The sequence below is a fragment of the Schistosoma haematobium genome, chromosome ZW, assembly GCF_000699445.3.
Source record: "Schistosoma haematobium chromosome ZW, whole genome shotgun sequence".
Classification (NCBI taxonomy): domain Eukaryota; kingdom Metazoa; phylum Platyhelminthes; class Trematoda; order Strigeidida; family Schistosomatidae; genus Schistosoma; species Schistosoma haematobium.
In genome coordinates this window covers 28,349,182-28,363,313 of record NC_067195.1, presented here as the reverse complement: position 1 = coordinate 28,363,313, position 14,132 = coordinate 28,349,182, and the positions used below count along the sequence as shown (strand labels likewise).

At 38.0% G+C, this 14,132-nt stretch overlaps 1 protein-coding gene across 2 annotated transcripts in view; it reads right to left on the bottom strand.

Moving 5' to 3' along the window:
- ACSL6_2 (Long-chain-fatty-acid--CoA ligase 6) overlaps window positions 1–9,278 on the bottom strand; it is a 29,642-nt gene extending 20,364 nt beyond the window's left edge. The window contains exons 1-4 of one of the 2 annotated variants that reach the window (XM_051210920.1): window positions 7,338–9,278; window positions 7,121–7,299; window positions 4,454–4,756; window positions 544–773 (exon numbers count right to left, since the gene is read on the bottom strand). Coding sequence is in view for 1 of the 2 variants with exons in the window: in XM_051210921.1 (XP_051070949.1) it covers window positions 544–773; window positions 4,454–4,676 (453 nt within the window). In the remaining variant the exon portion in view is untranslated. The remainder of the gene's footprint in view (window positions 1–543; window positions 774–4,453; window positions 4,757–7,120; window positions 7,300–7,337) is intronic. The other variant, XM_051210921.1, reaches the window with a different exon arrangement.
- Between the last annotated feature and the right edge of the window lie 4,854 nt (window positions 9,279–14,132).

Sequence of the window (14,132 nt, the reverse complement as noted above, 5' to 3'; positions counted from 1 at the left end):
TAATAGCACTATTTAAACGAATATCTTTGAGTTAGCTGAAAAAAGAGAAAAATGCGTTTCTATAAGCTTAGATATTGATTGTTTTACTTGAGTAATGTTTGAAAGATGAATTCAACCTGAGAAATGTAGTGTACACATTGAAAAAGGAACCTTCCGACAAGTCCAGACAATAGAAAGCTCATGAGGAGTATAAGAATGTGGACAGAGAAATGGCACAGCGGTTAAAGCACGGCTTGCATATTCTAACCACGCAACACTACTATTTGAGTATTATTGTAGTATCGCCAGCCCTCATAAAACTCCGTAAATGTGTCACATTATTACAAGAATATTGATTGAACAATATAATTCCATAAAAACGACCAGTACAAAATGATTATCAAAAAGTTTCAGCACACAAAGATGCATTTTGTTATATAGCATTTCATAAAAAATATGGATCCTAACATAAACTGGTTCAACTCAGAACGTCTATATATTTCTTACAACACATTTTCATTAAGAAAAGAACAAAAATAACGATTTGGAAATATATCTACATACTGCTAGTAACAGTTTGAGTTCCTTAGTCAAACGATCTGCAAGGACTGAATGAATGGAATCCAATTCTCGAGATAATCCAGCCACAGATGACACTGAACCATAGGCTGACAGCATAGGTTGTAATAAGCGTTGAACTTGAGCTAATAAATTTGATATTTCGGCCAAAAAGGACGGTACAAATCTTTGAAACTTTGTTTTTTCAGGTGGATGGTTTTCATTCATCCAGGATTCTTATTTAAAATAGGAAAAATCATTTTAATGAGAATATGTGGTTGGATTCTAGTTACGTCGTAAAAATATTGGGGCTCAGAAACTACATAAATAAATTCGTCACAAATATGACTACTTTCAGGGTAACAGCTAAAACTACTAACAAACAAATGGTTGAAGTGAAAGCGAACTTGATAACTGAATATCAGGTTTGAAATCTCTAAGTAATGTTATACAAAGAATGGGTACATACTCTATGTTCTTACTTCCAGACTCATTCCAGTAAACGAATCAGTTAGCATTCTGTATAGGAGGAAGGTATTCACAATTAAAAACGATTATCTATCCATATCAAACCTACTTTTCTTTCACAGAAGCGAACCTAAATATTATCTATCTAAATCAGATAGCGGTCACTTCTATAAATATGTTAACAATGATACTGGTGGGCTTAAACCAGTGTAAAATACCACCTAAACTTTGGAGGAAACGATCCATCCATCAAATACAGACATAGTTTACTAATTAGAAATAAAGCACCGACGAATTTATATGAAGGATTTCGTATAAAGATTTTTCTTGTAGCATGAATAAATATATATACAAATATCCTGACCGCAGCTGGTACCTTGATTTAATGGTCAGCCTTGACCATAATGATGAATCAACTAAGATTTATTAGCTGGAACACATGTTCCTTCAAGTTCCACCATGCCGTGCGGGTTGGTTAAAGGCAGTAACTTAAGGTTCGAGTGCGAAGTCCCATTGGTGGCTGTAGCAGGTGTGACAACAGCAAGGGATTTCCCTTAAACAACCAGTATCTGTAGTGATGTCATCTCGCCACGGATGTTCATCTCCGATAGTACGGCCTTTTAAATTGCGGAGCTAACATAACAAAAACTACTCACAAAAAGCGTCATTTCATTTCATTTGTGTTTGGGCTATGACACTTCCCGGGTGTCCAGACCGAAGTTGGTGGTTTTCTTAGGGGGCCACACCACGAGCCTTTGACCTAAACGTCTGACCCACAAGGCAGTGAACCAACGTCAGGAGATACAGTCCCATGGCAGCCGGTGACCAACAATTGGTTCATACGCCATTTGTTCCCGCAGGATACTGGGGCCCATGTGCACCATTGGTATGGAATCAGGGTTTACCAACTCCCCTAGGTGAACTCACGGTGTCCACCAGCCCAGTTAAAGCGCCGGACATTCGCTTTTCGTCCTTTCAATTTCGTGAACAACAACCCCGCCACGAGAAGGCAGTGAGTAGGACTGCCCTGGCAGAAGCTATATACGCGTGGCCATGTGAGAGCATTTCCAGAGGGGGAGCTGACTCTCCCCACCCTCGGCCGTACCAGGGCATATGGAGGCCACAAAAATGTAGAGTACGACCGACCTCAGGCAGTTGTACATTGATGTCGCTCTCTGAGGTCACTAAGACCACCACTAACTCAACTACCTTTTCAGGTCCCACAAGAAGAAATATCCTTCGACGGTATGAGAAACCATTGATCGGTTCATGATCTTTGTCAAAAATATTTCCCATATTTATTTGACGTTGTCATAGATATCCGTTAAGAGATAACGCTCTCATTATCTGACTTTTCAAGGGTTGATCTATTGAGAAACTCACTTGTTGACTTTTAGTATTATAGGAATAACACCTATCTCACAGCTATTATCAAGGGAAAGCTTTTGTCATAAAAATCTCGTTAATCAGAAAATTGACGTTAATCTTATTACTAAGCAATCGTAATCCAGCTCAATACGTAATTACTGGTCTCTATACTGTTATGTGAATCAAATGTGTCATGTGATGGGAAATAATACTACCATGTTAACCAAAATGTGCTTTATGAAGAGTTCAAGCTGATGTCCTGTGAAACGGTACCCATGAGAATTAATTTTAGGTGTTTTAATACTTTCTCAAAACACTTACGTGGATGGCTTAAACACACTTGTTACTTGGTAATCATCTTAACCACTTCTTTATACTGCATTGTTCCGCTTTTTAAGGCAGTTGAAAAGCATTTGAGGTTCGTCGGTTTGCTCTCCACTCAGTACAAACAGTCAGTAAACTATCCAGTTCCTGACAGCTCATATACAAGTACAATGTTATCCGCTGGACATCTTCAAACTCCATTAAGAAGTTCGAAGCGACTTTCAGGCGATTCATTCCTTTCAAATGATTTATGTAAATTAACGTATTATCGTTTTGCATCCGATGCCAGTCTACCATGGCGTGTTTATGCAACGTTTTGTTGGGCTCTAACAAACTGTCTAAGTCAATATGATGGCTGTTTTGCGTAAGTTCCGCTACTTTATTATGAAATTGCTCCCTCCTTATGCATAAAAGTAAACAGACTACTTTGCTGATCGATTTATATAAAATAGCAAACTTACGCATTGCTAAACTTTACATTAATAAAGCGACCTGTTATTGAAATTGATAACTTCAAGTGGTGTTTGCCAGGGTTGCCCGACTTTCCATGTTTATTTGACTTTGTCATATATATTCGTTGAGAGATAACGCTCTCATTGTCTGAGTTTTCAAGGGTTGGTCTATTGAGAGATTCACTCGTTGACTTTGAATAAGCAGATAATGTAACTCTGTTCGTTTAGGACTCTGATAAGATTCAGTCTTCCAAACACTTGAAGCAACAGTGAAAGGATGTTTGGGATGAAACTCCTTCCCTCCAAATGCAAAATGTTGCTTCAGGACCGGTCCGCGTCAGCACCCCAATCAATGATAAGAAGCGGTGTAGTCGAGTGTGTCGGCTAATTCACTTATCTTAGGTGTTTCACCAGTTTTTGTCGGCTGGTGTCTGACGAAGTCTCGTTACAAATTAAGAAAGCCCGACTGCATTTTGTCAACTCCTGTCACTTGTGGTGTAGGGGAGATATCTGCTTGCCAATCAAAGGACGAGCTTACTGCGCAACAGTTTGTCTTGTTCTATTTCAAGGGTATGAAACATAACTATTAAGGATAAAGGATATTCGTAGGTTACTAGTATTCGATCATAGGTGTCTTCAAAGCATTGTTCATGTATCTTGGGATTACCGAGTAAGCAATGTCTGGGGTTAGGAATAAATTATCAGGTAAGGGTGGCCAATCGATTGACGAGGTAGTGAATCTTCATCAACTGAGGTGGTTGGAACATGTGTTACGTGTGCCCAACCACCCCTTACCTTGATGAGAGTTGTTGTCTGGTGTAAGAGTATGCTGGAAAAGAGCTAAGGACGGCCAAACCAAAACACGGCACCAGTCCATGAAGCCATCGAGGATTTGACTGAGCCATGAAAACAGTTATAGACTACCTAGCTGGGCTTCGCGTGATTATCGCAATCAGTGATCAGAGACTTCGAATGACCTGTCTCAAAATCGTTTGCAATGTCGCAGGTCCGTCCACTCTTTGTCTTACCACAGCTTGTAAGCTGATGAATTCCTCATAATTTTTTTATTTCGCTAATTTAAATTTTCCTGAATTGTATATTCGGTGCCCAATCTTTTCTATTACCATTAATACTGTTACCACCTCTACTATTCTGAGATTTAGTCTGATAATTTCATATCGCTGTGCTAATGGGACATGGCAACTTGAACGGGTACACTGGTTGGCTGACTAGCTATATATATATAACGAGAAAACAATATTCCTGTCAGAATAGTTAGTAAAATTGAAGTGTAACAAAATTACCAGAGTCAACTCCTAAAAATGGATTCTGAGCACTGGCATTTGTGTCATTGCTCTTCGCAAAAAACATTGGATCATCCACTGAACTTTGTATTCCAAGTAATTCGTTCAGACGATCAATGGTGTTCACGATAAGAATTAAATTATTGAGGGCAGTTATGGAAATAGTTAGGTTACGCTTAGCTTGATCAAGTTGCTGTATATCCCGAGTGATGTCTTGTACCATTTCTTCTGATCTAGTAGCTCGATCTTGAACATCCTGTATTCTATAAGATGAAGTGCACAATGACTTTTTTACTGAAAATTCTGCTTAAAGACAAATAGAGTAGAACAATAAAAAGTGGTAGTAATATTAGCGATAACATTACTACTCTGTCCTTTCCTCTGTTAAGTTAATAAAATAACATAACAGTGAAAGAAATCACATTTTGATTATTTTCATGACATATTTTTCAAATAGTAATAACTAAGAAACTAAGGATAAAATTACACAAGAGAATGATGTATGTTATGATACATCGTCAGTATACTGGTAAACATATTAGTAAAAATAATGGTCCTGAAGATGTGTCTGACACTCGGTAAATAAAAAGTTATTGGCGTTCGTTTTAAAACCAGAAGATATAACGCTAAAAGCCCATTTTTACCGTATGGAGTAAATGCATATAGTACCATATGGCGGATATCTACTTGAGTTGACGGCTGGAATACTCATTGTACTACATAAAATTACGTTAGTTTAGTACCTTGTTTAAAACAACCTTAACATTTAGAAATGAGTCACATAACTCATGAAAACTTCGCAAAGATTTGAAGTCACAGACTACTACTGAAGTGGTGAAATGATGATTTTTTTCCACGCTATGATACTATTAGACAATCTATTCTCTGCCTCTTTAAAACACTCATTTTGCAAACTAATAGTGTTCAATATGGAAAAATATAGGAGGCAAACAAACTAGTTTTGTAAACTGACTATATTTAATCCACCATTACTATGATCAGTAAAATACATCGAACTTTGAGAGCAATCACGTAGAACTCCTGGTGAATATATGCAAGGAACTACCTAGATACGAAATTAGTCTGTAATAAACATATTTGGTAAAAACCACACACCATACTTACGCAAATCGATGATTAAATGAGTAGAAGAGAGTTATGTATCTATTTTATCACCGTGCAATTAAAAAGCTCACTATGGAATTCCATCAAACCTGAAGTGCTGCAAGTAAACAGATCAAACTATGGTAAATTCAGGAGGTTTAGCATAATCCCTAGATAGTTGTGTCCCGAAAGTAACTAGTTTATTCCAATACGAAATCTTGCAAATGTCAGTAAACTTTCGACGAAAATTGTTGTTTGACAAACCCTGGCTGAGCATATTTTAACTCAAAGAAGCTAAGTTAGTTTTGATAAAAAGCGTAATACGATTTAACGGCAAAGGATGAAAATAAGACTAATCCTGCTCCCTACCAGTCGATCTTTCGCACAACATTTTTGTAGTATAACAGTAGCTAGTACTTGAGAGGTAAGCCGTGTGGTTTTAACTTCAATAACTTCAATACATTACTTAGGGTCTGTTTGATATGTAAAATAACAGGTGCATTTCATATGAAATGTAGACAGAACTGGAAGCTTCATTAACAAGAAGGAACAAACTTGCATGCAAAACGAGTCACCTAATGGCAACACTGAGGTATCAAACTTGTGTCATACCAATATTACTTGAAAACACAGATTTTACCTGATTCAGGTAACTATGGCATTAAATCACTCATTTTCACGTATTCAGAACAGCTCAACATGTCAAGTAAGTTATTTCAAATACACAAACAATTATCTAAATTTGTGAATTTTTTGATTAAACGTCAAGTAACACTAGTTAGGAAAGTCATCACGAGGTAAATATATGGTATAATACTCATAAAAACCCCTTATACATAAGTGGAAGGATGAATTGATGTATAGAACATCGAGGGAGAAATTTAATGTTGAATATCATTTTATTTATTTATTTCAACACATAAATATTGGTACAAGAGGGCACCAAATATATATGCGCCACACCATATTTGTGTGTGTGTGGGCCGTGATACTGCCCGGGTGTCCAGACCGAAGTTGATGGTTTTCTTAGGGGACCACACCACGAGCCTTTGACCTAAACGTCTGACCCACAAGGCAGTGAACCAACGTCAGGAGATACAGTCCCATGGCAGCCGGTGACCAACAACTGGTTCATACGCCATTTGTTCCCGCAGGATACTGGAGCCCATGTGCACCATTGGTTTGGGATCCGGTTAAAGCGCCGGACATTCGCTTTTCATCCTCTCATTTTTGTAAACATCCCCGCCACGAGAAGGCAGTGAGTAAGACTTCCCTGGCAGAGGCTGTATACGCGTGGCCGTGTGAGAGCATTTCGAGAGGGAGGGCGGGCCCACCCCACTCTCGGCCATACCATCATAACAGTGATGGATTGGTAGTTCTAACACTTGACTTTCAGTCATCAGTTTGGACACGTGAGGCAAGTGGTATCACCTGTATTCACACTACGTGGTTCAAAGTATGGTACGCAAACTACCACTTGGTAAACGAGCTAGTGATTATGAAGGTATTTACTTAAATATGAATTTATCTGCAAGTTACACACCAACATAAATACAAACCAACCTAGAGAATAGTACTTTTATCATATCCTTTGCATCCTGAACAATCTCTTGTCCTTTATCCTCTGTTTGCCAGCGACCACGTAGTAGGTCTCTAGTCTCATCGTCTAGTTCGCGAATTTTTCCTTCCGCTTCAGCTATCAACTCATCTATATTTGCCAGTGACTGTTCGCTGGGAAATCTCTAAAAAATATGTCATAGACATTTTGTAGTAAGTTAACCTCATTAATATAAGAAATAACATTAAAATCAGGATCATCTAAACTGTCTGATTTTAAATTAAGCCGGGAAAGCGCTTCCTCAACTTCTTTAGAGTACGAATTTGGATAATTGGAATCGACTTCTTGATTCATTTCACAATGAACATCCATCCTATTATGAAAACAACAAAAGGAGGTAAGTTTGGAAACTACAAAGAGAAAGTAAAATATATCCTACCATAATATAGTGACCTAAAGCCCCCTACATTGATTCGCTTTGCTGATTATGGTGGAGTCGTTTAGATTAATCAAATAATTTAGGTAGAGACAAAAGTTGTATGACGTTAAATGTAGAAATAGAAGAAAAGACAGCAAAAATACGAGTACCATACGAAAGAGCAAGGTAAGAAGTGTTCTTTACAAATGCTTGAAGCAACTGCGTGACAGGTTTTGAAACAATTCTTCAGGTCACATAACAAAAAACCACAATATCCAGTACAGTCACGAAGATATATAGGCTGAGCTTAAGTATCACGTAACAACAATTCTTAGCCACTAAGATGATAGTCCCGAATACTCCTTAAATCTTTAGTCCTATTTAGACTGGTTTACTTTGATATGAAGGAAATCTCAATACGTTACTCAACCACAGTATCTAATGTATCGCTTCAGAGAGAAACGATAAAATCATCTAAAACATGCCTTATTTATATCCCGATTGGAGTCAACTTCTAAATGTTAAGTGCAAGTTGCGACATACTTTGAGTATTTTATCATACCTGTTAAGACATCCAAAACATTACAGTCCGTAAGAAAATCTTTTTGAATTCACTATCGAACTGCAAATTAGAACACACGGAAAATCCTAAAAAATCTTAATGATCAGCAGTTTGTTCTATGCTAATTTATGGCTGTAACATGTAGTCTTCGAGGATTGAATATATTCGTAGGTTATTAGCATTCGAAAACAAACGCCCTGAAAGCACCACCCCATGAGTTGTCTAGTTCTTTAGACCCCGTAGGAGCTTAAAAGTCAGGTTTAATAAGTCCACGTAATAGGTAAGAGGAAACCACAAAGAACTAGTACATATGTCCCATAACTTCTTCTGAATCGTTGGTGTTATGCTGAAAATACTGTCGATTTTGTTTTCTTAATGTGTCCAATGCAGTATCTCCAAAATTTTCCTGTGAATGAGTAGCTTGAGAAAGTGTAATGTATGGCCTTTATGATTTGACTTCCTGCAATGAGGCTCAAATGGAAAATAAATCGGTGCTTTATAAGAGTTTTACCTGTTCACTTTACTAACCGATGCACGGAAGTGATTGTTGAAACAAAAATCCTCCTTATTTCTGAGTGCACCAAAATTTTTGGTTATAAAGACGTAAAACAGTTCTCCTTCAACTTTCTCCAGTACTGACGAACAGTAAGTGATGTACCAACAATGAACCAGCATTTTGATCTTTGAAAGACAGTGGAACAGCATAGAAAGGAGGGAGTGAAAATAGCATGATTCCGAAAATGTATACTTTCCGAAAGAACATCGATCTTTTTAGATTTAGCTTGTGAAGAGCGCATTTAATGCGATGAGACTATAATTTATGGACAAACCAATTAGACATTAGATAACAAGACTCGGATTTTCGTGCGACATTGATTCATCCATTTGGTTAAATAAAGCTTCGACATTTTAGATGACATCATCTCGTGATGAAAACCCTAGATCTAGGTCCTAACCCTAACCAACTGCAAATCATAGTTCTCATTCTTCACACTGTTTAGCAACCCTCATGCTATTGCATAGAGGGCTTGTACGTGGCGGTAACGTTCAGTAAAAGAAAATGTGTCCCACAAATCTGTTATCGGATCCTAATCACTGAAATCTCATTAGCTACAAAACCTTTCTTGAAGAGAACATTGCAGTGGGAAACCATATCAATGAACCAAACGACCTTGACGGCGCAAATCAACCTCTAAAGTTCAACCGTCGACTTAAACTTTTCTTGACAGAATTAACGAGCTGTCTGTTCTTTGAGATAGCGCTCTTGGTTACAAGGGGTTATTACCACTCCTATATTTCTTCTGTAAGTGAAGAAGAAAACAATTAGGATAGCAAATGAAGTGATACTAAAAGCGAAGAGCATGAATGAACTAATCAGGTCTCCGCTAGGACTTCATCTTTGCAATCTAGATGATGTCATCTTGTGGTGAAAAGCCCAATAACTCATGTTATAAATGTCCGCCAAATACAAATCTATTGCTTTTTATTTTAAATCGTTTAAGGATCAGAAACTATTTTCTTTCTGGCTTAAATGTTCGTTGGGGTTATTCATTCACTACTTTCACGGAAATAATCGAGAATTAATGCCCAAGAACTAGTATGATTTACTGACTCAAGAATTTTAATCGGAGGAAACACCTGAATTATACTAATGAAGCAAGCCCAGTTCACCGGTGCAAAATGCGATTCCGGAATCTACCAAGCAGTATATAATGGCTGGAGTATCGCCTCCATTCTTCACTTACTGGTATTGAGGGAAGCAAGGTTTGTGATGGCGCAGTTATTTATCCGGTGTAGGTATTTTTAGAGTCAAGACATCGGCTAAGCAAACTAGTCCTTTCTAGTTCTTAAGATCATCTGCACACAGAAAAGTTTGAGTCCGAAGAATTAGGTTGGTCATTATTAAACAATAGGATCGGAAGCCCTAAGATTAGGCTTTATGGCACTTCATTTGTTATTGAAAACTGATTTGATAGAGTGGAGTAAACTCCGACAGCTTGTGATCTAATTTTTATGTAACCCGAGGACTAAACCGCTAGACATCCACATATACACATATAATCCGATTTTTAAGACGGAATATGATAGTCAACCCCGTTCAATGCTTTGGAGAAGTCTAGGAGACAAATACAGACAGGACATTTGCGTTCCAGTCAAGTGGTCTACTTACTGCATTAAGTTAACGGGTTCTTTACTACGTAGGTTATCGTATTTTGACTTCGAGTGAACAGATTTGTTGAGGAGGAAGTTATGGAAAAATTAGTTGGCACGTCTTTCCCTGACATTTACCACTGTGAATAGCAATGAAATAGGTTGGAGATCATAAACTTCCACTTTCTTCCATTCTTTGTGTGAAGGTAAGACTGATATTTTTCCAGCCGAGGGGTAGTTTACCTTGACTAAGGAACACTTAAACAGAGAAGTGTAGAGAGTCCACACATTGGAACATGGGTTGGATACTATAAGATCCGGCTAAATTTGTGTGGTCAAGAGCCCCATAATTACTTTAGTTTTGAAAGCTACAAAATCTATATTTAGAGAGTCATGGAAATGAGTGGAACAACAGTGTGTACACAGAGGTGCGTCAGACTGGAAATGGCTGGATCGAAACTTATCGACTAACGGCCTAGCAACTACCTTGTTGGGGTTGTGTACAATTAGTGAGTTGGGGTCAAGAGGGTTCAGATTTATACGGACCTCCAACTTTACTAAGCTAATTTATCTTACTTGATCTTCTTAGTACATGTACTGGGTGATACCTTGTAGCATGACTTATCATTTGTGTCAGTGGGACGACGACAGTTGTTACAGACAATGTGTTTACAGTATGTGGACACCGAACCTTAGGCAGCGGGACTGTCTAGAGGGTTTTGTACATGACAGCCAGAGGAAAGTTTGCCGATGAACGGATTAGATGAGGGTGTTCCTAGGAAGATTCTGTGATCCAATCACACTGACGTAGCCGTGTTTGTTCAATCAGAATGATGTGAGGGGATGATGGACATGTTCAAAAGGTTCAAGACTAACAAGTTGGTCACTTCAGAAGCATATTCTCTGAAAATGCGATCCAGACTGAAGGCATGTCCGTCTGCTCTCAGTAGGTAAACTGAGTTAAATTTTCTGTCAGGTTGAGCTTCCAATCAAGTCTTTAATATCACTTATCATTGTGGAATTATCGTCATTGGATAAAAGACTATAAAACTTGAAGTCACCCACTAATAAGATCCAGGAAAGATTCATTTCTAGATCTCCTCCCATAACTTTAAGGAATAAATTATTCGAACTTTTGTGAGCTCTGAAGAAAGTGAATGTATGAAGTATAAGCCACTATCCACAGTATCAGAAATAGCATTGTGATACATCTAGAAGTCGTCGAGAGCATGTTCAGTGACATCTTTGGGCGGCCAGGTTGTACAGAAAGCCTTCATACTTGGGTACTTTTCATTTATCAACTCTCTGATCTCTTTGTAATTTCCGTATTAACCCTCTTACGCCGATGTGTACACAATAAACAAGCAAATAAAAATATCTGAGTAAACCAGATACGGGGAGAATAATACTGAGAGATGTGTCACCACCAAGTAACAAACCAGCATTACGTACGCTTGCATTTTTAAGTTTTGGAAATGGTGAGATTCGATAGACCTGTGTAGGTTTCCATACATACCTAATTCCTCAGGCGCAGTTAAGCAAATTCTGGGCACTCCCTGCTGAACCGCTCAGTAAACATTTTAATTTCATTTGATAAAGTGGGATATTTATTATTCCAGGGCTGAAGGGTGGAAATTTCTGCGTCAGGTTGGACCCTCGCTATCTGAAGTGACTTGGCTATCTATTGGGAGACGAGGTTAATCGGTTTGAAAATTCTTGTGTCTGCATTGGAGAGTGGATAAGTTAGTATGATTACTTCCAAGGTGCATCGCCAATGATCACCATCATGAAGCAGCTTAAAATTCGTCTGTTCATTCATTTCAGTAGCCCCGTGTAGTAAAAGTGAACGGCTTAATTTGGCTGTATGTGAATTGAATACCTTACTGATCAGATCTTGTATGTTTTATTCTGGTGATATTTTTATAGTAAACAGTTGGTGAGCGCAATGCAGTATCAACTCTGTCAGTTCAGTATAGTTTAGTATTACGCTCAGTCGCCCCGGGGACGTTTTAGAGGTGGGATTATCGAAGGATATACAATTAGTTGTAGATAACCAAGACACTGCATTCATAGATTTGCATGCTTCACACCTTTGGGATAGTATGGTTTTCCTTTTTTTATTAGTGGTGTTAAGTTACACACCTTGATGCTGAACAAACGAGATTGGTGGAGTAACATGGATCCTAGCAGATAAAGATGACTACTTCCAAGAGATTATAGACAGATAGATCAATGAAATCAAGTGTTTTATAGTATTTCAGAGTTGCATTTAACATGAAAAACATAACTCAATTAAAAATTTAAATCCTATCTAAATGTCACTATTCTTTCGAATAGTAGGACAGATAACCTCTATTAACCATTACAAAACAATTTCTAATTAAGATTCTGTTCCTTCTTGAAGACATTATCCTGTGGGGTTGATACTGTTTGTTTAGGTGGAGGGACGTACTTATCGACTACTGGAAGAGTAAAACAAAATCTCTCCGTGTTGTGATTCCATTTCAGTTTTCTAACCCTTTTGTGATCGCCTCAGAGATGATTAGCCACGGAGAGAATAAAAACGTAAGACATGTTAAAACACAAATTAGTGTCAGTAATACGTCACAACAAGTTTTATGATAAAATAGTGGGGGAAAGACTTCAATCTTTCAGTCTATCGCCATATAATAGGTAGCAAAAATCTGTCACTAGCTTAGAATCTAAACTCAGCCCACTCAAATACATCAGCATTCACAATAAAAAATGAGCTTACTGCTTGAAAGCAACATTCTAAGAAACGACTCACAAGGGTAGGAAGTGACGTTCAAAGTGCATCTTTACCAGGGGATATGAGGGCCCTACAAATCGATAATGGCACTCGAAAACCTTTTTACAACTCCTACATTGCAGTAATTAGTTGCTTTCAAGTCATGACTGACAATTAATCCCAGGCTGTTTTGTTCGTGCATCCGTGGAAGTTATGTCCAACAGGTTGTATGTCGGTATCTGTTGCTATGTTTGATGTCTGTTAGAGCACTCTCACAGGCTGCCGTAATAAGGTGGCTTCGTATATAAGCTAAAACGCAACGGCTATAATACGGCAGCTGCACAGGTGTTCGTCTCAAAAGACCTTGTGAGGATACACCTCAAAATGGTATTTGTTAAACCTCAGCACATACTATTTTTAACAGAGTTGCGCGATTGATACTGTGGAACATTGATTATTCACACTAAGTTTTGTTCCTTCAGGCCGTTTGACCTTATAATGTGAGGAGGCAATTAGATACGATGTCCCATCATTCCCCAAGAAAAAATGCGTCGATCACCTGTAAAGCGACGCAATACGTGTTACATCCGAAAGCCTCAATGATTTCAACAGTCCTGTCACTACATGCCTCAATTAAAGTATTTAGAAGGCGAGGTTTACTGATATGGCTTGTATAACAACGTAAAATGTAGTATTTGATGTGGCACTGAAACAATAAATATAGGCATAAAATGAAATATTGTGCACCTCAACAGCATTTTCTCCGACAGCGAAACTACGGAGTACAACAACTTTTCACACGCTGATCTATTATACCATGCACAGTTAAAGCAGGATATAATAAGTTGACAAGCCACAAATGAGTTAAATGTAAGTTACAAGCAAGGTTACTCCTGAAAAAGGACAAGATCAAAATGGCCCGACGAGTTGTAGAAGCAGTCAATCACTACAGTGTAACGATTATATTTGGAAGTTAAGAAACGTATAATTACCTAATACGAGCAAACCTTCTCCCTTGCTATTATGGAAACGTAGTTGTTTTCTACCAAGTACGGAAACAATGGAAAATACAAACAGGATCAATCAAACACAAGATTTCCACTATGGAGACCGCCAAAATTTTCAAGGACGTTAACT